Genomic DNA, 25,692 nt, shown 5'->3' with positions numbered 1-25,692 from the left:
ATAAAGAAACTGTTGTTTAATATTTATATATTCAAACCATATTTTGAAGGAAAACAACTCTAGTTTAACTATATCATAAAGTATTCCTTACATCTTTTTATTGCAAAGAATGTACATTATTGAAAAGAATGTACGCATTGTCAGCTACATATTATCATCTATAGTATAAACTGTGTACCTGTACACACCGAAGTGTTTGTGTGTATATATATATATATGTGCAACGCGCATGAACACATGCTGGATTACACTTTTCTTGGAGGCAGGGCCATGCCTCCTGTCATTGACTCCCTCATTCATCAGATGTTTATGGGATCCTTTGAGCCTGCTCCTTGCCAGCCTTGCAATGGGATGTAGTAATTCCTTCCCACTCTAGTACCTGGCACCAGTTAAGTATCAGAAGAGCTCTAGCTACTGCTCTATAATCAGTTGTTCTCCAGTTCTTACAACAACAACAACAACAATAATAATAAAAGTCATAACAATGGTAATGGTGATAGCTAACTAGCTCTATGTTTCTAGCCTTCACTTTATTTCTCACAGTAGCCTAGTGAGTTGGGTGCTATTAGCATCCCATTTACAGTTGAGGAAACTGAGGCTGGAGAGTCTGTGACTTTCCCCTGGACTTGCCATTGACAAGTGGGATTGGGTCCTGGCAGAGCCCTTGCCCGGCTGCGAACACCATGAAGACAGCCAGGGTTGATCTGCATCTGGTTTTTCCTGCACCTTCCACACTGCCTGGCACACAGCAGGGACTCCCTAAATGTTTTCTGACTACAGGTTTTATTCTTTTTCCTTCTTGAGGCCCTCATACCTTTGTCAAGGGTCCTGGGATGTGGTGGGGAGATGGGCTGACTGACCAGTTGGGTAATGATAGAATGAATGAATGAATGAGTGACCAGATGATTAGCTGTGGGAATGAGTGCTTTCAAGGGACACTGGGATGGGGGGCCGGCTTATTATCAGACTGGTATGTAGAAATCCACTGGCCCTGTAGAGGATCCTGAAAAGTGAGGTAAGGGACAGGGCTGAGATATGTTGGCTGGAGACCAGTAAGCTATTGGGGTTGAGCCCTCAGGGCAAGTCACATCTTCTCCCTGGACTTCAGGTTTTCTGTCTATCAAATGGGCTTGGGGGCCTTTGCCCTGGCTGGCTGCCTGCCAGCTAGCCTGGGCCTGGGCTGGCCTGGGAGTCTGAGAGGTGAGGGGACTGGTGGGAAGGAGGAAGCAGTGGGTGGTAAAGACAGGAAGATGAAGCGTGGAGCTTGGCTTGGAACCTGAGAAGCAGAGAGACCAGCCCTGACCTGACGCCTGTCCTCCCTCTGATCTGCAGGATGGGGGTGCAGGCTCACAAACCTCTAGCTACTCACTCTTGCTCTGGCAAAGGCTGGGCCTCCTGACATCAGTGATTGTGTGTGCTCTGAGGAGCTGGCCTGTCCTCCAGGACTAGACCAGCTCTTACCCCAGCCCCACAGCCATCCTCCAGCCCCAACCTCACGTCCAGTTCCTGTTGACCCTGATGGGAGAGACCCAGCCTCTTGCTTCACCTACAGCTAGATGGGAAATTGATTAGCTGGACTCATAGCAGGAGGCTTGGCCCCTTTCTTCTTGGAGTGTCAGATCTTGGTGGCCTAGAATATTCAGTCACAGGAGTCTAGAATCAGAATGCTTGGAACAGAGGCATTTTCAGTCAGGATCCCTTTCCTCTTAGAATTGTAGAATCACAGAACCATGGGTTTTAACTGCTGGAGGGAAGCATGAATGGTCATGTTTCAATCTTGTTTGACACCCAGGGACGTTGAGGATCTGAGGGGAGGGGCTTCCCTGCGGTGCCCTCAGGTGACATGAGTACGAACCTGAGTCAGAAACCCAGTTCTGCCAATGGTCTAGTGCTCTTTAGACATCTCGCCAGCTTGGGGAGTGGGCTGTGTGAGCCCAGTGAGGCAGCAAGGGAGTGCGTCTGGCCTGCAGGCACAGGAGGGGTCCTCTCAGCAGTGCCCGCCTGCCCGATGCCCACGCTTCCCAAGACACCAGTGTGAGGAGGAAATGCAGGCTGTTTCTTCCAGCAACAGCCGGCAGGGCCGGGCGGCTTCCCAGCTCCTTCTCTGATTCATGGCCACCTGCAGCTCCCCCCTCTCCTGGGGGCCTCAGCAGCCCCATCTGTGCAATGGGGAGAGGAGGCCGTACCCCACAGTCTAGCATCACAAAGACAATACAGTTGGGATTCTTTTCAAGAACACTATCGGGCCGTGGGAGAGTAGTCCCACATAGCCAGCTGGACATTTGGACCTAAAGCACTGAGAAGTCCTGCTTGGAGTCCCCTAATGCCTCCAGTAAACTAGAAGGGCTGAATTGGTTCCTGGGGCAAAAACTGTGGTGGGGGTAAATGCATAGAGAAGGGACCTGCAGTCAGAGTCTCCTTTAAGAAGAGAGAGCAGCAGGTGAGAGGCCTAGCTCTCTAGGCTCTTTCCTGACCTCAGTATACACATCTGTAAAATGGAGGATGTTATTCTATGAGGTCATTCATTCAAGGTCTGCTTTGTGCCTGGATATGTACTGGTACTGTGGATATTGGGGATGTTGAGGCAAATGGCAGAGAGGTGGGTTGGGGAGGGGGGCTTTTTGCCTGCAGACATAGGGTGAGAGTGTGATTTGGCTGAAGGGGTGACAGAAGAAATGAGGTGTGGGAGATAAGGAGCTAGCCAGTCAGGCATTGTCCAGCGGAAAATCCCAGCCTTTCTCAGGAAGCGTTTCCTCCAGTGGTCTCCTGGGAGGGAGGCAAGGCAAGCAGGAGGGAGTGTAGCTGGGGGCAAACAAGGCCCCCCAGCCAGTCCAAGTGGAGACATCCCAGGCCTGGCAGCTGGGCAGGTGTGCCCCTGACATCGTGGGAGGGCTGAAACACACCCCCTGCTCCCCATGCTCTGAGGCTAGGCCTGTGGTTGGGGGCTGGGGCTGCCAGGAGGGGCTGGGCCATAGTCCAGATTTCAAAGCCCTCCCCAGGGGCCTTGTGGTGCCCCCTCCCCCCCACCCTGTCCGGGGCTGCCGCCGCGGGGGTGGCAGATGCTGTTTCATCGGCTGAGGCAAGTAGGAGGCCTCCGGAAGGTCCTCCTGGGAGGTTCCGGGGGCAGCGGGGGCGTCGGCAGCTGCCTCCCAGCTAGGGCTGGCTCACAGTGGCCTCCCAGATCCCTCAATCCCCCAGGCCTGGGGGCTAGAGTGATGCTTCGGAATTGAGACTGGTCCCTCTTGCCTTTGCTCCCCCCACTGCCCATCAAGCTTCTTGGCTCTGGCCCCCTCCCATCTCTGGCTGCGCCAGCAGAGCCCCCCGGGGAAGGCAGGGAGGAGGCACAGCGGGCTCAGAACAGCGGGTGCCCGCTCAGCCAAGTATTTGCGAGAGCTGTCAGAGACAGACAGGCATGTGGGGAATTTGGTGCGTGTGGGGCTGGGGGAAGCAGCCGGGTGGGCAGGCGGGAGGTGGGAAGCTGGGGAGCTGGGGCTGCCTCCCCCGCCTGTTGAACCCTGCAGAGACCACAGTTTCCAGTCCAGAAGGTACCTCCAGCCTCTTCTTCCCGACTGTACCAGTACAGTGAGGGGAGTGGGACCGTGACCCTGGCTGGGATTTGATGATGGTGCTGACACTGGGGCAGGGAGTGCCCTATTGAGGGCCGGAGCCTGGAGAGGCTGTCTGGTAGAGTGTGGAGCCAGGCAGGAATCCGGGTTGTGCCCGACTGTGGCCTCCAGGAAATAGCAGCTGTCATGCTCCTATGCCCGCCCCCCCCACCCCAGCCTGGCACAACTTGTTTCCTGGCCAGGGTCCGGCTGGGGCAGATTGGAGGAGCCTGGTATTGCCCAGCCTGGACAAGGAACAGGCAAGGTGAAGGGGGCCGTGTTTATAAGCCTAAAGGTACTTGAGCTGCTGGGGAGGGGCTCGCCTGGTTATTTTTGCTGAAGCTGATTGAAGTCACTTTGGAGGAGGGGACCTCAGCCTATATCTTCCTGGACAAAGACCCCAATTTAGTCCCCTTTGTGGTCTGTTCTCCAATAGTGCCTGTTAGGCAGATTAGGACCTAGAGCTGAGTAATGCTTGGTGTTACATAGCTGAGAGCTCAGAGAGGGGAGACACTGGCCCAAGGTCACACAGTGGACTCCCTGGCCTTCTCCCTACTCTCATGGTGTGTGGAGCCAATGGGGAATGGTGAATATTGGGGGTCTGCTGGGGTGGGGGGCTATATTTAGTCCTGCAGAGACAGAGGGCCCCTGGGAGCAGCTGTTGTTGGTGTGGAGGGGGGGTGTACAGACAGAGCCCTGGAGCTGCATTTAGTCTGGACAGAAATATCCTCCCCCCACCCAGCCACCCACTGGCTGGGAGGCCAGGCTGCGGGCTTGTCCCCTGAGGGGCAGCTTGCCTGGGCCTGGCGGCCGGCGGGACAGGCAAGATGACCCGATAGGCTTTTCCCAGCTCAGGTTTCGATGAAACAGGAACCGGAGCTGCAGCCTGGGCTGTGGGGGCCAGGGCAGCCAGAGCCTGGGGGGCCAGGGCTGCCTTCCTCACTTCTCCCCATGATGCAGCCTCCCCTTTTCTGAGGCCTGGGGAAGCAGCAGGTTATTTATCAAGCCAGCCTCCCCGCTGCGTCTGCCCATGCCTCCCCCTCCCTCCTTCTTGCGCTGGCGGCCATGAGCCCAGCAGAGCAGGGTGAGCTGGGCGGGCGGGCGTCAGGATGAGCTCAGGAGACGTGAGTCACCCCATCCCCAGCAGCCCCACGAGGCCCTGCAGCCTGGCAGGCAGAGCACACTCACGCACTCCCCACGTGGCACACCCGGAGGCACATACTTGGGACAGACACAGTCACTCAGCACACACAGTTCCATACAACCTGCACGCACAACTGATATGCATGGTACAGCTTCCGTCACCTACACTGTGAGCTTTCCAGAGGCACGCTCACCGTTAAGCATCTGGTATGTACACACACATGCATGTATATTGGCAAATGGACACACACACAGTCACACATTGGTGTCCCGTGCCCCTGGGAGGACCCCACACACTGCTTCATAAAGCAGTTGTGTGTCTGCCGCAACCTTTCACAGGCTCAGGCAGTTGTCCTCAAGCCACAGCTCACTCCCAGATGGTGCCAAAGAGTTGGGTCAGGAGCACTGACAGAACAGAGTGTGGTACGCATACACACACACAGACCACTTGGCGCTCCTCTCATCCAAATGCCCCCTGTTCGGGCTCATACAAAGGAGGCTTGACCCTCGGACGTGTAGAGACAGCTGAGTTCTGGGTATTAGAAGGAAACATTCTCCCCCGTCTTCCAGGCTGGCTGGCCTTCTCTGGGGAGGAGGTGCAAATATCAGGCATGGAACTGTTAAAGCAGCCTGCCCTCCAGGATGGGGCACTCTGTTCTGGGTAGAGTGGGTTGCGGGTAGATGAAGAGGGATGCAGAGGAGCTAGGAAAAGGAAAGCCTGGAGAAGGAAAGCCATGGAAAATCGATTTTCTGGGAATGCCAAGTGGCCAGCTGTTCCCCCACTTGGGGTGGGATCCTTGGGAGATTGGGAGTGCCAGAGATTGGGGGAAGAATGAGACTCCCTTGATCTAGTGGGTTGTACCCCAGGAGTCTGTCTGCCCACCCTCCCTGCTCACCCTGGCACCCAGTTTCCTCTGCCTCTTGGTTCCCAAGCCCCTTATTATCTCCTTCTAATCCTTAGTGGCCTGCAAAATGGGCGCAGAGCTGGCCTGAGTACAAGGAGGGGCTGATTTGCTGGGTTGAAGGGATGTCTATAAGCTTCTGCTGCCCATTGTGGCTGGGGCCTGCCTTCTCTGGACTCGGCAGAACTGGGGGCACATCCAATTTTCATATACTGAAAAATATACCATTTTTCAGATGAGAGAATTGAGTCTTCTGAGGGGATGGCTTCATGGTCATGAAGGGCTTTGGACACAGTCACCTAAGGCCCAGCTACAGATCATTCTGGGCCCGCAGGATTGAGACAGCCCAACAAGGGCCAAGGAGCAGGTGGCTGTAAGGATTTGGGCTTAGGCTGGTTCTACCTCCTGGCCACACAGGTCTCTTCCATAAAGGCCTGGACAGTGGTCTAGGAGGGAAGAGAGACCTAAGCATCCTGAGGAAAACAGCAGTGGCCAGTCAGAATGACTAGATGCTTCTTGAGCCATGGACTCTGGAGTTAGACAGGCCTAGGCTCCAAACCTGATGTGGTCACTGGGTGCTGTGTAATCACGGGCCTGTCTGCCAACCTCTCTGACCTCACTTTTGCCACCTATAAAATTGATAGGAGCTTTATCTCTATCTCAAAGCTGTATGATCTGAAGTAGATGGTGGGTATGATTCTCACCATATCACACCTGGATCTCCAGGTGAGCCCTCCCCCCGACCTGTCCGCTCAGCCAAAACTGGCATTTTCCTGGGAGTGGTACCCCACAACACGGACTCTTTAATTAGAATGTCTTGGATTTAGCCTTCTTTAGAGCTCTTCTCAGATGGGAATGGTGAGATGTGGGAGTGAAGAGACTAACCTTGGAGCCATAGGGAGCGGGAGGGATGGGAATGGGTTCAACCCAGGACAGAGGAACCCAGGCTTTTTGGGTGTCCAGACATTCCTGGGTGCTTTACAGTATGAGAGGAAACAGAGCCAAGACCTCCCTTGTCCTCCAACCCCCAACACACAGTAAGGCCACAAGTTTCCCTCAAACAGGAACTTCCAGGTGGCAGTTGGGGCCTTTGAGGGTGGTGAGGAGCTTGGCACATACCTGTGTAGAAGAACTATTAGGACTGTTGAGAGACTGAAGAAGTGCCGACATAAACAGGCAGGACTAGGGGTGGGGGGCAGGGAGGAAAGAGGAAAGGTTGTCAGGAAGAATAGGTGGGTTCTTCCTGTAGGCCAGAAAAGGAAGTGAAAGCCTGGACAGCTGAGTGCTGCCCTCCTTATGCTGCCTTCAGACCCATACTGTGCGATCGTCTCCCCATGTTCCTGCAGGTAAGAGGGTAGAGGAGGGGATCCTCTCTGGCGCTGGGGAAACTGAGGCATAAGGGATTCGCTCAGACTTAAAGTCAAACAGTGGCAGAACTGGGGCCACAACTTAGGTTCTCTGATACTCCTGGCTTGGGCTGACCTTGACCCTCACTTTTGTGCTGGCTGATGATGACAGTATAAATAACACAGATATCATTTATTGAATGCTACTACATGCTGGCCCTGTACTGAGAACTTCACAAATGTCCTCTCTGGGACCCTGATGGGGGTGGGGCATTTCACAGACTAGGGAATGGACTCACCAAGGTCAAGTAACTTGTCTAAGGTCACCTAAGCTAGAGCCTGCAGAGTAGGAGAGAAACCCTGACTCCAAAGCCCGTGTGAACCCCTGCGCCTGTACTTCTGGGGGCTTCTACCCATCCCCCCATTATCACATACAATGAGTAAAGTTCCTAGTTGAGCCAGCCCCTTCCCCACCTATGCCCAGCCCCCTGACTCTCTTAAGGATCTCTGCTATCTCAGGGTACTCCCCAAGTTTGGATGCAAGGGCCTCAGGACCGCTGACCCCTTAGGCCTAGGGAGGGTGAGCCCCGTTGGCCTTGGCTTCTCCAGGGGAAGTAGTTTACTTGGAGTGGGATAGGGGGCCAAGGATGCCCCGGGGAGCAGATTGCTGCCCCTTACGGATCTCCTTGCAGACGGGTTCTGGGAATCTCAATTGTGAAAACCACCTAGGGGCCTGGTCATGGCTACACACTATTCCCATCCCCCACCCCCGAACCTCTCACCTTCCTGGGGGCTTCTTTCCCCTTTCTGCAAGGAGTCATTGAGAGAATGCCCTTGAGCTGGAGGTACCGTCCTTTCTGTACACAGTAACAGCCATAATCACCCCCCACCCCCAATTTGTATGCTGGTTAGCCAAAGAGAGCACGAGGCACAGTGTGGCTCTGGGTCAGGGTTCACTAAAGGTCACTGAGTTGGGTTTATGTTGCTGAAAGTTGGTGCTAATCTCAAATGGAAGGGCAAACTCTCTGGGTTTGGGGCCCTGTGCTGTGTAACAAGAAGTCACTTCCCTTTTCTGGTCTCAGTTTCTACATCTGAGAAATGATTGAGCCTGCCATGCTTGTTCTCTGAGGCAGGGATAAGTCACAGACAGACACACCCACATGCCCTTCCACTGGTGTCCTCAGGTCCCCTAGGCTCCTGCGGCTCTCATTGGCATGGGATCTAGGGGGAGCAGGGTGGGCTCTAGAGTTGGGCCAACCTGGATTTTAATCTCGCCACCATCCACAACTTGGATGACTTTGACCAGTCACTTCCTCACTCAGTTCTGAACCTCAGTATCCTCATCTGTGAAATGGGTGGACTGTAGTGCCTACCTCTTTAGGATGGTGTGGACAGATCACCTGGCACAGACTCAAGTGATGGTGGTGACAGTGTACCCCATTCCTAGGCTGTCCTTGTTGAGGTCCCCCAGCCTTGGTTTCAGGGATTCTGGGAAGGAGACAGTGCCAGTCTGCTGGCTCAGCCGGCTTGGCCACTGACCTTCAGAGCACCCAGGCTGTCAAGGCCGCCTGACTGCCTGCTGGGCGGGCAGGCAAGGGGGAGCGCCAGCCAGCTCCTCGCCTGACGCTGCCCTCCCCTGCTCCCACTCTCCTCTCTCTCTCTGCGCCTGTGTGCGAGCTAATTAATCTCAGCCCCTTTGGGAAATTATAACGCTGCAGCCACAGCCTCTCAGTGCCTATACTGCTCCTGGGCCCTGCCAAGACCCACTGTGGTTTGGGGGTATAGGGTCAGGGATGAGGGCAGCAGGAAGAGCTGGGCAGACATGGGTCTCCCTGAGTCCCCCACTCCTGGCCGGGGGGCTCGGGCTTCTCAGCCTCCTCCCAGACAGTATCCATAAGGACACTGGGCAGTCGTCCTGCTGGGGTGAAACCCAGCCACCAGTGCCTTTCTGACCTAGTCCCCTCACCCTACTTTCCATCTTATTTTGGGGTCCTCTTGCCTGCCCAGCTTGGACTGACAGAGACAGATGTAATTATGGAATTTTGCTTGGAAAATTAATTCAAAAAAGTTAATTAATTGGCAGTTCCGGAGGTGGCGGGCTCCATGCCCAGCCGGTCCTACTGACGTCAGAGCTGACCTGCCTGAGACGTGCAGCTTCCTGGGCAGGCTGGGGAGAAGAGACCCCAGTGACCTGGTTGGGCAGGCCTGGGACAGGCAGCAGTGAACAGTAAGGAGGAAAGTGTAGACCAGTGTTCTGACCCAGAGTAGGTACCTGGAAAGAGTTTATCAACTGGATCTACTGAGATGAACTTGGCATCTTGTGAATTCAGCCACTTGTTTATATGTTTAACAAGCCATTGTCAAGCTTCTACTGTACACCGACCCCAGTGTCTCAAGCGCTCCCAGCCAACATAGACCACAGAATGTTTTATCCAGTTCTTCCAAATCCCTTTTCTCGAGGAAAAGCTCTAAACCTATACCCAAAGGGTTTTCCAAAGGGCTCGAGGGACATTATTGGCCTGTTGTGCGGACGAAGCAACTGAGGCACAGAGAGGATGTGACTTGCCCAAGTCGCTCAGCTGTATCCTCCCGCAGGATGGAGTAGGGGGTGTATGAAGCATAGGTTTCTTCCCAAGGGATCTACACTCCCATAGGCAGCTGCTCCCGAGTGTAAGTGACAGGGGCCTTGAAGTTGACTCTGTTCCACAAGGAGAGGGGCCAGAAAACATGGCCAACCCCCTTCACCCTGCTACCCCGGCACCATTTTTCCTCCCTCTGCCTCCTCTGCTCCCTCTGCCACCTCCCCAGACATTTGTGCATGTCGGGGCTTCCCCTACTACCCCACCCAGTCCTCAGGATGACCCAGCTGGGCTGAGGTAGGAGGCCCCATACCCTAGGGCTCCCCAGCCTACATAGGGACCCTGCTCCTGTGCCCTCTGCAGGCCCCTGACCACAACAGCCTAAGTTCTAGTGTCTGGAGGAGTGTGAGCTCAGTAGAGTCTTATCCAGACAGAGGAAGGGCCAGGGCTGGGGCAAGAGGTGGTCTAGGACAGGTCAGAGATACTGACCTGCAGGAGGCCAGCAAGGTGAGGAACATGGACTTTCAAGAGGTTTAGGCCTGAGTTATATGGCCTTGAGCAGATCCCTGGGCTTCTCACGAGCCTCATTTTCCTCATCTGGGAAACAACAGTGATCATACATACTCAGAGGGCTGTGGCGAGGCTCAGAGAGGTCTAACTGCTTGAAGTGTCTGGCCTTGGCACCAGGCTTCAGAGCCTGAGAAGGTCAGCAGATTCGGGGAGAGGAACCTGCTGCATGTGATTGGGACGAAAGCTGGAGGATACCAGAAGAGGTGATATTTGTGAGGCACCCAAGAACCAACAGCTAGCAACCCAGAGCCCTGGGACCTCTAGGGGGAGTCAGTCCGTATAGATAGAATCACTCCTGGATTTGTTTGGTGCATGTTCTCACCTCCAGGATGTCTCCAGGCTCCAAGTAGGCCCTGCAGTTAATTGTATAGGCCTTACCTTTCATAGTGGTTCAGAATAAAAAAGTAACCATCACGGAGAGGCTGAGCTGAGCACTTTGTGTCCCACATCACTCTGATGTTCTGTACTTTCTTCAAGGACTGACCCCCAGTCTTGGGTTTAAGTGGGCCACACCTGCCCCCTGAGCATCCTGTGTCAGCTGGATATGGGGTCAGAGGGAAGAAGCTTCCTTTGATCACTTCACCTTCTCCAAGAAGCTCTCTCTGATACCATCCCCCAGTACATTAGGCCATTGGCTGAGCGCTTGGGGCTCTCTGCACAGACTGTTAAATCCTGTATATGTGTCTGTCTGTCCATCTGCCCCCTAGAAGGGGAGCTCCCTGGGGATGGGGTCCATGGCATCTCTTTATATCTCATGCCCTGACAGAGTTAGCGCTGGACCAGGCTCTTATTTTCCTATCACAGATGGCCTAATTAAGGTCCTGTGAGGATATTGCTCAGCCAAGGTCACAGCCTTTTGAGGGGCAGAGCTAACCTGGTCCAGGTGGGTTTGGGGCTACTGGTGCCCTCTGCAGTCTTCTGTAGACCTGACAACCTTCCCCGACTTCTTTGGGGCCTGTAGCTCCTGAGCCCTGTGTGCCTGAGAGCTTGGGAAGTGTGGAGTACTGGCATCAGAGGGCAGGCCTGAATCTCTCCCAGCCTCAGTTTCCTTACCTTTAAAATGGGAATCCTGGTACTGCTCCCTGGCTTGGTGGGAAGATAGTTAAAAGAAATAAGGCACGCCTGGAACTTAGTAAGAACTCCTAAGTGTTTACCATCATTATAATTACTATTAATACTGTTATTTTGTTACCATCGCATTATTATTCATGCTCCCAGGGCCCCAGCAGCTGCAGTGGTGCTGGGCCTGGGCAGAGCTCTGGTCTACCGGGAAGGTGCAGTTTCTAATTAGTCCGTGGAGAGGGCCTGGGTTTTTATTTTTGCTAGAGGATCCCACCTGCCCAAGGCCTCCCCAGCCCCTGTCATCTACTGTGCTAGGACTGTGTTCACTCTCTCATCTCAGGTAGGGGGCCTGGCTGCTTGCAAAAGCCTCCCCAAATTTCCTCTGCCACTCCCTCCACCTCTAAGACCTCCAGGGCCATGAATCATTTATGAGGCAAAAATGAAACCAATTAAGGACAAACTTTGAAAGCCTCTAATTGCTGCGCCTGGTGGCACCGAGGAATGAGGGGAGGTAGGCCTGCCCGATGAGGAATCTCCTTGGCCCCGGCCTTCCCAGGCTGACTGTCCCACAGCGTCGCAGGGCGCCAGGGCCTCCCGGCTCCCTGCCGCCTCCCGGCCGGCCGCGAACGTGCCTGCATGGCTCTGGCTGCTGCATCTGCCGCCCCGGCGCCCGCCGGCCCGGGTCCCAGGCCGACTAATTAGGGCCGGCTCCCCTCCCCACGCTGCTCGCTCCAGGCCCGAGGTGATGGCGGCTGTTTCTGCCGTTCTGGGGCCTGTGCCCCAGAGCTGGCCGCTTTTCTAGGGGCAGGAGCCAGCTCTGCTTGCCTGGCTTAACCCAGACAAACCCAGGATGCCTGTCCCTGAACTGGGAGGCTGGGGCTCCCCGTACCCCACCATGGGTTATAGACGTGGGTAGGCTCTGGGCGGTGCTGGGGTCCATGGCTTGGACAGTTTTATTCAGTCTCAGGGAGAGAGCTGAGGGAATGAATGATTAAAAGGAAGCTGGGGGATACAGTGGAGGGGAAGGGATGGGATGTGGGTGTCGAGCTCCTGAGGTGTTGTCTTGGTGCAGTGAGACCCAACTCTTCCTCTCATCTTTGCCACAAAAAGCAACCTTATGTAAATTCCTTAGCCTCAGTTTCCCCATTGGTAAACTGTCAGGACTGACTCGTTTACTCTGGGATTTGGGATTTGAGGAGCGGGGTTTTATATGCCTCAAACTTCCCTCTCTTGGAGGCTTCTGGGGGAATGGAGGTCAGGGTCTGGAGTATGAACCCAGCAGGGCCTGCCTCACTGCCAAGAGCCCTGGGCACGAGTGACCAGCCTGCTTGCTGTGCTGAAGGCCAGGCAGGCCCTGGGCACTCAGGCACATTGTTTGCTGAAACCAAATTTCTGTGCTTGTGTTTTTCCATAATTATATTAGCAGGTGGGATTTTTCCTCGGGGAAGCGGTGGGAGGGGGAGTGCCATGGCAGTGTCCCCGCCCGCTCTGAGCGTGAGCTCACACGCTCAGGCTCTGCTCTGCCTGCCCGCCCGCCCGCCTGCCGTAATGATTTTTTAATTATGCAGCCAGTGCTCGGAATTGCTAATCCACCTCCAGCCCAGCACCCCCTCCTGCAGTTCGCACCCCAGTCCCTCACTGCTGTCCCCAGAGTGGTGGTGCCCAGTCCTGAGCCCATCACTAATGCCCAAGACCACCTCCACAGTGGCAGAGAGGGTAGGCTAGGAAGGGGGCTACAGGGGCACTTCTCTGGCTGTGACAGAACTTGGTGGTGGTGAGGCCTGTGGCTCTCTTTGTCTCTCCCCGCCCCCCAACCCTGGCCCCAACATGGCTTGCACCTGCTAGGACAGCTATGGCTCTGGGAGGGGGTAGGGGAGCGACAGTGCCCACTCCTGAGTGATGTGGCCACTCCCATTTCAGGGACTTCAGCCTGTCTCTCCAGCCATGTGTATCCCCTAAGGACACACACAGAAGTGTGATCTTCATTTCTGTCACACCGATACTCATGCTGCTTCCCTTCACTACACACACACTCAGCCTTACAGCTACACCAGCACAATAACATGCTCTGTTCGTCATATACAGAGCCACACCTGAGGGCCAGGGTTCCCTCAGGAGAGCCCATTGCTGCCTTTTGTGCCTTGCAGTGGCTGTAGTACCTTACAGTGGCCCTGACCCCACTCCCCTGCCTCCATACCCTCCCACATTCCCACCCCTTCCCTGCCCCTGACTAGGACACATGCAGGTAGCCCTGCTCCCACCTGGTGGGGTGGCTGCCTGTGGCTGAGGCCTGCCTGAACCTCCATCGACCTGGCCTGGGGGAGGTGACAGGGGTGGGGGGATTCTGCAGCACAGTGGCAGCGGCTCCTCTCCAGGCGCCCAGCTGTGGCATCTGTCAAGGTCAGATAGCGACTCCGGAACCAGCCGGCTCGGCCCCATGGCCCCTTTCGCCTCATTATTTTTGTGTTCCGGGGCTGCGGCGACACCTCCCTCCCTCCTCCTCAGCCTCCCGCCTCTTGCCTGCCGCCCCCTACGCCTCTGTAGGGAGGGCCTGCGGTCTGGGGGCTTTTGTTTTCCAGTTTTTTCCACGCTCAGGCCAGGCAGGCGGGTAGACACTAGCCAGAGCTGTTGAGTCTTGAACAGCAGACAAGGCAGGTACCTCCTTCATGGCTGGGACAGGTTCTCAGCTAATGGAACCCTGGGTTGGTTTCTGAGGGGGATAAACCGAACCTGGGTGGAGCCCAGCCCCACCACAGCCCCAGCACACCTGCGGGCAGCTTCCTGTTTCCATAGGGGTTCCAGCACCTGGCCTCACTTCCTGTCTGCACCATACCCATCCCAGGTGGCCCTAGACTCACATCCCAGAACCCCTCAGAGGCCTTCATACTAGTCACAGTGTGTATGTGTACACACACACACACACACACACACACACACTGGTGTACATATGGCAGAGATATGTTGATACTTGGGCCAGAAGAACCCACAAACATCCAGCCCCCATGTAAGCCACTATACTTATGCACACGCACACACTCTCCGGCATACAGATGTAGATAGCACACACATTACTTGTACTCACAGGAAGGTCACACAAAGACCTGCACCTATACTGGTATATGAGCCCCATGTATACATCAGTGCTCAAACCCAGAGTGACATCTGAGGCTATACACACATACCTGGGCATACCCACGGCCCCACAGACACACGTTCATGCACACAGCATGCACAGGTGTCTGACACACCTCTCTGTGGACACATGCGGATATACTTGTCCATAGTGCTGCTCCTGATCATACATACTCCAACCTGAGCTTACTCCCTGGGGCCTAGTTTTCTTTGAGCACAGTTACATCACCCAAGGGGCTTTTGTCCCCTGAAATGCTGAAGTGAGTTTGAGGTGTCCAGAGAGTTCTTGAAGAGTGGGAAATGGTGGTTGACAGATGGACTGCCCTACCCACCTGGCCTGCCTCTTTATGTGAGATGGAGTAGGATTGGGGGTGCTAGGTAGATCATGATGGACTTGGTGGCTGCTGACAGATAGGGCAGGCTCAGGGGGATGGCCTCTTAGACATTGTCTCTGGGTCTGTTTGCCCACCTCCAGCCCAGGCTTTAGGGTGTGTAAGTGTTGGGGGGATGAGATGTGGGCAGACTCCAGGCTCCCCAGGGTCTCTGGGGTAGTCTTGGCCATCCTCTTATTTCCTCCTCCAGCTGTGGACTGCTGTGACTGCCCCTGAGAAGGGGAGGTAGCTGGAGGTTTAGCAGTGGCGGTGCCCCCACCCCCCCAGGAAACTCAAAACCCTGGTCCAGCCGCGGGTGGCGGGTTGGGGCAGGCACAAAGAGGGCCTCTGTGCGGCCCGGCTGGGCTGCCCACAGGATTCTGGGGGAGGAGGCAAGAGCCGGTTTCCGTCCCATTCTGCTTCCTGCGGAGGCCGCCGGAATGCCCGGAGCTCTGGCCCAGCCTGGCCCGTCCGGCCCACCCGCAGCCCCTCTCGTCTTTTCCTGGGCCTTAGGGTACAGCTGCAGACTTCTGCAACAGTGCTCTAACGTGTTTTGACCAGAGCCTGAGAGCCAGGACCCACGGGAAACTGAGGGGGTTCCCCTAGGCAGAGAGCTGAGCAGGGCCTCATCCTCCAGCCAAACCCCTCCCTCCATGTGTCTTGGAGCCATTGGCCAGTGTTGGAGAGCCAGGCCCTGGAGTCACACAGACCTGGTTGCAAGTCCAGCTCTGCCACTAATTGACCTTGTGAGCTTAAGCAGGTGACTTTACTTCCCTGAGCCTCAGTTGCCTCATCCATAAATGGGCATAATACTAATTAGAGTTAGAGAATTCAGTGAGAAAATGCATGTAAAATGCTTAGCAGAGAGAAAGCACTCATTGGGCCCTCTCATCATCATATTGTCTTGGAAGAAAGAGGAGGAAGACAGCTAGATGCCTCTCGCTCCAATAAGCCTCACTTCTTTTGAGGCTTGGTCCCAACCCTATGACCCGCCTCAAACCCTTTTCTACACCTCAGTTTCCCTATCTGCAAATCACATCATGGGCCAATTCAGGCCTTCTGGGGCCCTCCTGGGATTTGGAGGGTGAGAGGCGGTCACTGTCCGGACTCTTTTTTTTCTCTATCTCTACCTCCTTCCCCATGGGCTCTTCTGGGGATCATGACTCCCGCAATATGGGGAGAGAAGCAAGAACCACCCTCCATTTCATGATGGGAAGCAGGTTCAGTGTTGGGGAAAGGTTTGGTTAAAGTCAACAGGAAGGGAAAGGATAGAGGCACATCCAGGCCTCAGGACTCCAGTCCCCTAGCCAGTCCTGATCCCCCACCCCAAGCCCCAGAAGGACAGACTCCCCCCAACCCCCAGTTCCTCGTCCCAGGAGTCTCTGAACTAGCCTTCCCTGGCTTGCCTGTGGTGAGGCCCGCCCGGAGGGAGGTCCTGAGTAAGGGTGTGGGCTCTGATCCCAGGTTGGTGTCAGCTCAGACATCACTTTGCGAAATGTTAGCTAAGATCTGGGAGGCTCTAAATGGGGAGGACATCATTTTCTCTACATCACAACTACTTATCAAATTGCCTACTGTAAAAGTGGCGATAATAGTACATCAGAAAGTACGTATGAAGATTCGATGAGACAAAGCATGAACAGTGTCTGGCACACAGGAAGGCCTCCATGCATGTTAGTTCTTATCCTCATGGTCCCATGTTACAAATGGAGAAAACTGACTCAGAGGCCATATGCCCAAGGCCGCCACATAAGCAAGAAAGGGTCCTCTTCATCCTTTGACTCTTCCAGGAATGTCTCAGGCTCTGCATCTTACTTCCTAGAGCCCCAGGTCAAGGCATACTTCCTGCCTGGGGCCTCAGTGTTCCTGTCTATGAAATAGGCTGATCCTCTCCTCCAGCTGATTTTGGAAGTTCTGTAAGAAAGACCAGAGCTCCATGTACTCCTGGGGCTTTCTCAGCAGCATGTTTCGGTCCTCAGGCAAGGAGGGTGAGGGGTGTGCCTGCTCTAGGTGGAGGGGCATAAGAGGGAGTGTGAAGTCCAGGAAATATGATTGCAGCCTCATGTTTTGTCCTTGGGAGTCAGTTTTGGAGTATCAGTCTTGGGGAGACCCTAGTGCTATTGAGGTCACGTCTCACCCCGGGCCATCCGCTGGGTGCTAGCAGTGATCAGGGTATCCTTATAACGTGTGTCCATCCGTAGCCAGATATGTGCCCTGTGTTCTCCAGCTGGGCTGCATTTCTCTCAGCCTCCAAGACTAGTGTCCCGTGTATGTCTCTTTGGGTCTGAGTGGGGCTTTTTTCCCTCTGGAAACTCCCTAGCCTGAATCATGGAAATCAGAGATGGAAACCACCCCCCTGCACACACACACACACACACACACGCACACACACACACACACTGTATTGCTCAGCTCAATTCAACCACCATAGCTTGTGGTCTGCACTCCCCGCTACCATCAGCTGTCCTGCCATCAGTCTGTCTGTCTATATTGTCTCCCTTGGAGGCCAAGGAGACCAGCCCACCAAGGTGGGTGGAGGAGTGTGTGTGGTGGGGAGGGTGGAGCAGGGATGTCAGGAGTGAGCATGAAAGTGTGGGGACTGGTGCCATGAGCCAGGATATGCAAGTCCGCAAAGCTGGCTTGCCCAGGCTGTGGCAGCTCAGGGTCCTGAAGGCCCTGCTGAAACATAGCCTCCTCCAGGAGGCCCTCCCTCAGCAGCAGGGATAACTGGGAGGCTGTCCCAGCCAGCAAAGGCTGGCCCCTTGCTCACACTCTGCCCTTGGTAGTCATGATGGTTGCACAACTCTGTAAATTCACTACAAATCGTTGAATTGTACACTTATAAATGGCTGAATTTTATAGTATGTAAACGATACCTCAGTAAAGCTGTTAAAAAAATCCTGCCCTTGGTCTCAAGGCCCTGCCCTGTTGGGATTCTGCCAGCCTCATAGACACACCTTGCACCCACTTCCCCATTTCTCAGGCTTGTGTCCCCTTTGGTAACCTCATCTTTAATGCACAGGCTAGTGGTCCCTTCCTCCAAGAAGGCCCCCCATCTCATGCCTCACTCGGTCCCTTTCCTGCTGTCATTTAACATTGGGTACACTCCTCCGGGGGTCTGTGTTGTGTACTGTCTCCCTGCAGCGCAGGGCATGGGGCTGCTATTGGGTAGGCTGTGGGGCTGTGTGTAACTGGACATCTAGACTCTCAAACTGTCGGCCACTTGTGTGCATGCCTGTGTGTGGACAGCACTATCTTGCCCCTCAGTGTCCCTCCACATGCTATCTGGCCTGAAGGGCTCAGGACAGAGCCCTGCTGGGGCTGAGTCTTGGTCCCTCTGGGGCTGAGGGTGGAGGGAGGGCATGGCTACCACCTCTGATGACCTCATTGCCAGCTGGCATTATGACGTCACTGGCCCAGAATTCTAGGTTCCTGCCTGGGTATTTCCAAGTCCTCCAGGTCGGGGCAAACCCCTGGGGTCTGGGACAGCTCGCCCCCTGACCACGTAAAGGTGACAGGCATGGTAACAACTCTGGGGGATAGGGACATCTTTGGTCACTTTGCCTTGGGCTACTCTTGTCAGTTGCCCAGGTGAGCAAAGGCTGTCACAGAGCAGAGTGGTGACTAACACTTGAGCTTTGGGTTCAAGTTCTTCCTTAAACAGCACTAGCTGTTTGACCTTGGCCTGACAGCTTGAACTTGTCGGCCTCTATGTCATCATCTCCACAATTGGTTAATAGTTCCTATCTCTCAGGTTCTGGGGAGGAGTCGAGGGAGAGAAGACCTATAAAGCATAAGAGCACAGGGCCTGGAACACAGTAGGTGTTCAGCACATGCTAGCTGATAGGGTTAGTCAGTCAGTTAAGGGAACCTGTCACTTGATGGTGGGAGCTGGTTAGAGAGGAGGAAGGGTCTGTGCCGTTGGGGACTGGCCAGGGCCTGGGGGTAGATGTAGGAGGTGGCCCCACTGTCAGAAGAGTGGCCCCACCTTCAACCGTCCCTCTCTTCCAAGCTTAGCCAATGAGCTTGTGCCCACAGGAGGTTGGGCCCCATGGTCAGGCCCTGAGACCAAGAATCCATTGACCTCTACCCCTTCTCCCATCTCCTCCCAGGCCGCGGGCCAGAGTGGGATGGGCCCTAGAGGAGGTGGGTCTCATCTGGTCTCCCCAACCTCTCCCTCTTCTTCCCTTTCCTGTGGGCACATCCACCTGCTTTCTCTTGGTCCTCAGGTCCCTGAGTCAGAGCTCTGCCTCCGTGTCTCTCAAACTGTCAAGCTTCTGATCTGGATTGACGCCCTGGATCTCTCTCATCCCGGCCCCCAGCCTCTGTTTCCATGATGCTGTGTCCTCTAGCCTTGACCCTTTGCCCTGTCCTCTCCAATCCCCCTTTCTCTAACCCACCCCTCGAGTTCTCTGTCTCGTGATCCTCTATCCCTACCACCTGTCTGTGTTTTTTTGCCCCTATGTCCCTCGCTGCCCCCCAGCTCTCCATGACTGGCTCCCCCCTCACCACCCGCCCCCTCTGGACTCTGTCCCCGCCCGTCAGACCCTGGTCCCAGCTCCCGGCCTGCCTGGCTCCTGCATGGACAAAGGGGTCCTTTGTGGGCTGACCGCGCCTGGCGGGGCGGCGGGGCGCTGGCTCCGCATTGCTGATGAAACGGAGCCCTTTGTTGTCCCTCCTCAGGCGCAGTATTTCTTTTTGGGGGCTGGATGCGTTCCTGGCAGGGCCGATGATGGATGCGCCCGCCGCCGCCCGCCTGCCCGCCAGCTTTCCCTCCCGCTCATTCCCGCTCCGCTTCAACGCAGCCCCAGCTCCTCCCCTGCTGCCTTGGCACTGCCAGGCCCTTCCTGGCCTGGGAAGGGGTTGCTGTGTACCCTGCTAAGTAGGAGACTGGGGCCTGGGAGACGGTCTTCTTAGGTTCTCCCATTCCATGAGGAGGGCAAAAGGATCCTATGGTCAAGGGTCCACTAGGACCGGGGCATCAGCTTTTCCCGGGGTCTGAAGTAGCTGATGAGCCAGGTACAGGGACAGATTAGGAACAAACATAGGGACCAGGCCTCGGGGACTAGATGTGGGTATTTACCCACTCTGGGGTTTGAGGACAGTTATCCTTGTGTATCCCTTACTTTCAGTTTCTGTGGCTGACAAACCAGTGTTCTGCCTGCAGCACCTGTTCAATGACATATCACGTCTTCTGGTCCCAGGCTCAGCATGTCCCAGGACCTGGGGGGCTAGGAGAGGGTAGTCCCTGAGGAAGGACAGAAAAATGGAAGATCAGAAAGATTCAAAGAGAAGGCCAGAGAGGAACAGAACATGAGGTTTGGTCCCCACCACAAGAGACTCAGGATGGAGACAAAAGCAGGGAGGCTCAGCCAGAGCGCCAGCCCTGAACGCAGGCCGGGCTGTGTCGGAGGGAGCTGACTTCTAATTGACCTGCCAGCCCCGCACGCAGAGCCAGATTCTGGAGCTGGGAGGAGGGAGGGGAGAGTAGAGCAAGAGCAGCGTTAATGCCGCTATCGATTTCTGCCACCAGCCAGCAGGCCGTGGGGCGGACGGGGGGGACACGCACACAGGGTCTAGGGCGCAGACTGCTCCCCTCCCCAGCTCTCCAACCCGGGGGCGCCTGCCCTCCCCTGTATGAGGCTGCTGGGAATGTGGTCCAGGGGTGTTAGTTGAGCATGGATGAGCAGGGGCTGGGTGCGTTGACTTGGGGTGATGGTCTCTGGCCCTGATCTCACTGGCTCTAGTCCTCAACACCTAACCAGGGTCACTGATGCCTGGCAGGGTACTGTTCTCTGAGGAGAGGGACTGAAGAGCTGGCCTAGGCTTGGCCCTTAGGAAGCAGGGTGGAACATAGCTGTCCTTGGGCATATACAGCCCCCTTCCTCTTACTGGGACTTGTGATGTCTGTGGCACCCACAACCCAGCCTGAATTTGTGCTGGTACAGCCTGCCCGCTTACCCAGCTCTTCTTCACCGTTCATCTACCTTTACTAGGAAAGAGCTAAGTGGGCTGGTGCCCACTAGGGCAGGGCAGGGAGTACCTGGCTTTCTGCTGACGCCTGCCACTCCCCTCACCCTGGGGACAGTGTTTCCCTTTCATACTCTCGGCCCTCTTTGTTGCTGCTTCTTAGCAGTCCTGGGGGCAGGGGCCCTGCCTCCTCGGGGCCTCAATTTCCCCTTATGTAAGTGCAGAGGGTTGGACTAAATGACCTCCTGTGACAGGCTGAGTCATGTGACTGGGGGATGGTGGGGTTGCCTGGGGACAAAGATACAGTGTGTGCTGCCCCCAAGCCCAGGGTGGGACAGGCCCCGCCAGATGTGTGCCTCCCCCTTGCCGCCAGCTGCTCAGGCCTGACCCTTTCTTCCTACCTCTCTCCTGGGGATTGCTGGGCCTAGGCAGGCAGACAGTTAGAGAGCCAGGGCTGATGAGGAAACTGCCACTACTCCATTCCATCTGGAATAGTTTCTCCCAGACTGCTTGCTGGCCAAGGAGCCTGGCTGCTCACGTGCCTTCATCTTGGAGCCTGAGCAGAATAGGCTCTGTCCTGGGAAGGGTCACACCTACTCTCAGTTCCAACTTGCACTAGCCAGAAGTCCCTCCTGTCCATAGCCCAGCTCTAGGCTCTCACTGGGACTTCCACCTAGTCCCATCTGGGAGTTAGGCCCAGAGCACAGCAGTGAGAGGCCTGAATAGAGACCAGGGTGGGGTCTGAGTTTGAGAATGAGAAGGAAATGTGTGCCAATGTGTGAACAAGCATGTCCCGCACGTTTGCAGAAGGCTTGTCCTCTGGCACAGTATCCTGCCTGCCCTCTTTCAGGAGGATACATGCTCCTTGAAATAAGGATTCTGAGCTCTATTTGGCAAACTTTATTAAAGGTAAACCATTTCCTTTACCTGCAGGTCTTGTCAGAGCTGCGAGATAATTGATGCGTTATAGGAATATCCAATAAGGAAATAGGGCAGCTTCCCACACATGTTGGTCTATACCATCAAGCTCTTTAGAAGCTGTTCCAACCCCTTTTTGTAGTTGGGTCAGGGAAGGAAGATTAGGAAGTGGAAGATGATTCTATAACCCCTCAAATTTAATAAACATCTCCAGCTCTCTCCTACCCTCAGCTCAAGAAGGATTACCTCTTCCCATCCTGTCTCCCTGACTCTAGCAGACAGGTCTGGCTGTAAAGACTGGGCTATTTGGTGTATCCATGGGCTAGTCATTTCTTCTCTTATATCTTATCTTCCTCATCTGTTAAATAGGGTATCACTAACCAGTACTTGGTAGGGTTCTAATGAGTCTTAACTGAGATAGTACAGATAAAAAATTCCTCATGGGGAGGGCGGGGCAGCACTTACTAAATTCCTACTCAGGCTTGTCATTGTTACAGTGGCAATATGGTCATTGGTGGTGGTGGTGGTGGTAGTGGTGTTGGAGATGTTTACCACTGCCCTGACCCTGCATCCTCTTGTCCTGACAGAGTGAAGATACTTCCACGTGGACACCTGACCATGTACCTGCCCTGAGCATCGAGGCCCACCAGGCATCTCTGTTGTAGGCAGCAGGAACCGGGCTTAACTGAGGACACCCGCCCCCCGCAGTTGGTAGGCTCCCCCAGCAGCGGGGTCTGGGCCTCGGCCCCACCATGTCGAGCCTCAGCAGTGGCTCCCAGGACACCAGCGGCAGCAGCAGCAGCAGCAGTGCCAATGGCAGCAGTGGCAGCGGCCCAAAGGCAGGAGTGGCCGACAAGAGTGCAGCGGTAGCCGCTGCTACTCCAGCCTCGGTGGCGGATGATGCACCACCCCCCGAGCGTCGGAACAAGAGTGGCATCATCAGCGAACCCCTCAACAAGAGCCTGCGTCGCTCCCGTCCTCTCTCCCACTACTCTTCCTTCGGGGGCAGTGGGGGCAGTGGTGGTGGCAGCATGATGGGTGGGGAGTCTGCCGAAAAGGCTGCTGCGGCTGCAGCCGCTGCCTCCCTGTTGGCCAATGGGCACGACCTGGCGGCAGCCATGGCTGTGGACAAAAGCAACTCTACCTCAAAGCACAAAAGTGGTGCTGTGGCCAGCCTGCTGAGCAAGGCCGAGCGGGCCACGGAGCTGGCAGCCGAGGGACAGCTGACGCTGCAGCAGTTTGCGCAGTCCACGGAGATGCTGAAGCGCGTGGTGCAGGAGCACCTACCGCTGATGAGCGAGGCAGGCGCAGGCCTGCCCGACATGGAGGCTGTGGCGGGTGCCGAAGCCCTCAATGGCCAGTCCGACTTCCCCTACCTGGGCGCCTTCCCCATCAACCCAGGCCTCTTCATTATGACCCCAGCGGGCGTGTTCCTGGCCGAGAGCGCGCTGCACATGGCAGGCCTGGCTGAGTACCCCATGCAGGGTGAGCTGGCCTCTGCCATCAGCTCGGGCAAGAAGAAGCGGAAACGCTGCGGCATGTGCGCGCCCTGCCGGCGGCGCATCAACTGCGAGCAGTGCAGCAGTTGTAGGAACCGAAAGACTGGCCATCAGATTTGCAAGTTCAGAAAATGTGAGGAACTCAAAAAGAAGCCTTCCGCTGCTCTGGAGGTAACGGCGCCTTAGAGGGAGGTGTGTGGGCTCTTGCATCTGTCTGGCCGTCCAAACTCACCCCCAGCCCCCAACTCCACCTTTCCTGGCGAGGATCTGGGGTCGCCCAGCGAATTCCTGGGTCTGGGATTCTAGGCCAAGTCTTCGAGACACCAGTTCACTGCCCCAGAAGTCAGAGCCACATCCTGAGATCCCATTAGGTTGTAGTTTGCAGGGCGAGCATAAAACCCCAGGCAGGGGCCTAGGGTTACCAGCCAGACCCCGGCATTCTGAACCCCTTCCTCAAGTTCTGGGTCCTAAGTTTCTGACTTTCAGATGTGTCCTAAAGCTGCTTCTCCATGACCTAAGATTCTGAGACTCTCCCCTGCCCCATTTGATGAGGTCTGTCCTATGGACCCTGTGGCTTTGAGGGTTAACCCCTTCACTTGCCCCTTCAGAGCCCAGACTTTTCCCCAAGGCCACCCAAAAATAGAGCAGCTCTAATGCTGACCACCCTGCTCTGAGGCCTGGAAGAACCCTGGATCTAGGCACCTAGTTGACAGATTTGGGGTGTCTTGGGGCCCCAAGATCAGTCTGGTTGCACAACTAATGGCCAGGGATCTTATGGGCCTGGGGCTAGGGGGTGAGCCTGGGGCTAGGGGGTGGGCATGGCCTGTCCACTATTGGATTGGCTTTAAAAAGCCCAAACAGTTCCTATATTGCTTTCTCTCCACCCTCATGGCAGGGCCTGTCACTGTGCCTCCAGCTGTGGCAGCTTAGCTATGGTGCCAGGCCTGGGTACAAAAGCATCTTTTCAGCCTGCTGTCCGTGCTCATCCCCACCCCTCTACGAGTGGGCTTGACACAAATGTCCAGAATGTTTGGAAAACAATATTGGCATCTGAGCTGTGGCTACCTGCTCCCCAAGCCCCAAAACTCATATATCTGCGCTCCTGCCCACAGAACACACCTATAGGCACACAAAGGTGCTCACCCTTGTCTAGTGTAGACACATACGCACACATACCCCTGCCCAATGCACATAGTCTTATTATAGATGCAGTCTCTCAATAAACACAGCAAGTATCCTTCGCTACTGCAGTTCCAAACACGCTACATACTGGCAGAGCTTGGGGTACACATTCATATATGTGTCCAGTGCACATGCTTACATGTTCATGTGACAGAAATGTGCGCACAGCTCTCAGAAGCACCACCACCACCTGGCGCTTGTGGCCTTTGGACCAGGGAAAGGGGTGTTTGTTCCTGTCTGGAAGGAGAGTTCCTGGGCACAATGGCTCAGGAGGCCTCAGGGTGCTTCGGGCCCTTCGGTGGCCCAGTAGGTCAAGGCTCCTTCTCTAGCCTGACCAGGATGGCAGGAACTTCATGGGGTGGCTGCCTTTACTCCATGCCCATCTTTCCGCCATGAGGCCTTCCACGGGGGAGCGTCTTTGCACCAGGCCCAGCCGGACCCTGACTGAACTCTCTCCTTGTTTTTGTCTCCCGCCCCCGCCAGAAGGTGATGCTTCCGACGGGAGCCGCCTTCCGGTGGTTTCAGTGACGGCGGCGGGAATCCAAAGCTGCCCTCTCCGTGCAATGTCACTGCTCGTGTGGTCTCCGGCAAGGGATTCGGGCGAAGACAAACGGATGCACCCGTCTTTAGAACCAAAAATATTCTCTCACAGATTTCATTCCTGTTTTTATATATATATTTTTTGTTGTCGTTTTAACATCTCCACGTCCCTAGTATAAAAAGAAAAGAAAAAAAATTTAACTGCTTTTTCAGAAGAACAACAACAAAAAAAGAGGTAAAGACGAATCTATAAAGTACCGAGACTTCCTGGGCAAAGAATGGACAATCAGTTTCCTTCCTGTGTCAATGTCGATGTTGTCTGTGCAGGAGATGCAGTTTTGTGTAGAGAATGTAAATTTTCTGTAACCTTTTGAAATCTAGTTACTAATAAGCACTACTGTAATTTAGCACAGTTTAACTCCACCCTCATTTAAACTTCCTTTGATTCTTTCTGACCATGAAATAGTGCATAGTTTGCCTGGAGAACCCACTCACGTTTATAAAGAGAATGTTGGTGGCGCCGTGTTGAAGCCCCTGTATATCCATCCACGTGGGCAGACCTGCCGAGAGGAGCTCACGGAGGGGCAGGGAGCAGCCCCCCCCACCCTCAGGGCCCAGGCCAGGCGTGCTGCACCCACGGTCCCCACAATGGGATCCCCCACCCCAACAGTGATGATTTTGCAAAAATGAAAATTCTGTTCATTTATCTGTTGAGATCTGGGGAGCCCATGTCTCCATAGTTCTTAACCTGGCTACTTCCCTTAGAGAAAATAAGTCCTTTTTTTTCTGGCCTGGCTGATGGCAACAGAAGAAAGGGCTTCTTTGCGTGGTCCCCTGCCAGTGGGGGTGGGTGCCCGGGGGGGCCCTTGCCCG

At 55.1% G+C, this 25,692-nt stretch overlaps 1 protein-coding gene across 2 annotated transcripts in view; it reads left to right on the top strand.

Annotated features, from left to right (window-relative positions):
- Positions 1 to 25,006, top strand: part of CXXC5 (CXXC finger protein 5) — a 32,325-nt gene extending 7,319 nt beyond the window's left edge. Inside the window, exons 1-4 of one of the 2 annotated variants that reach the window (XM_015598210.1) lie at positions 10,217 to 10,227; positions 15,110 to 15,112; positions 22,186 to 23,268; positions 24,763 to 25,006. In XM_015598210.1, the coding sequence (XP_015453696.1) occupies positions 22,351 to 23,268; positions 24,763 to 24,807 (963 nt within the window). In that variant the 5' untranslated portion in view covers positions 10,217 to 10,227; positions 15,110 to 15,112; positions 22,186 to 22,350 and the 3' untranslated portion in view covers positions 24,808 to 25,006. Of the gene's footprint in view, positions 1 to 10,216; positions 10,228 to 15,109; positions 15,113 to 22,185; positions 23,269 to 24,762 lie in introns of those variants that run through there. The other variant, XM_006923039.3, reaches the window with a different exon arrangement.
- Positions 25,007 to 25,692: the final 686 nt, after the last annotated feature.

The sequence above is a fragment of the Pteropus alecto genome, unplaced genomic scaffold (genome assembly GCF_000325575.1).
Source record: "Pteropus alecto unplaced genomic scaffold, ASM32557v1 scaffold78, whole genome shotgun sequence".
In the NCBI taxonomy this organism is placed as follows: domain Eukaryota; kingdom Metazoa; phylum Chordata; class Mammalia; order Chiroptera; family Pteropodidae; genus Pteropus; species Pteropus alecto.
This window is presented reverse-complemented; position numbering and strand designations above follow the sequence as displayed.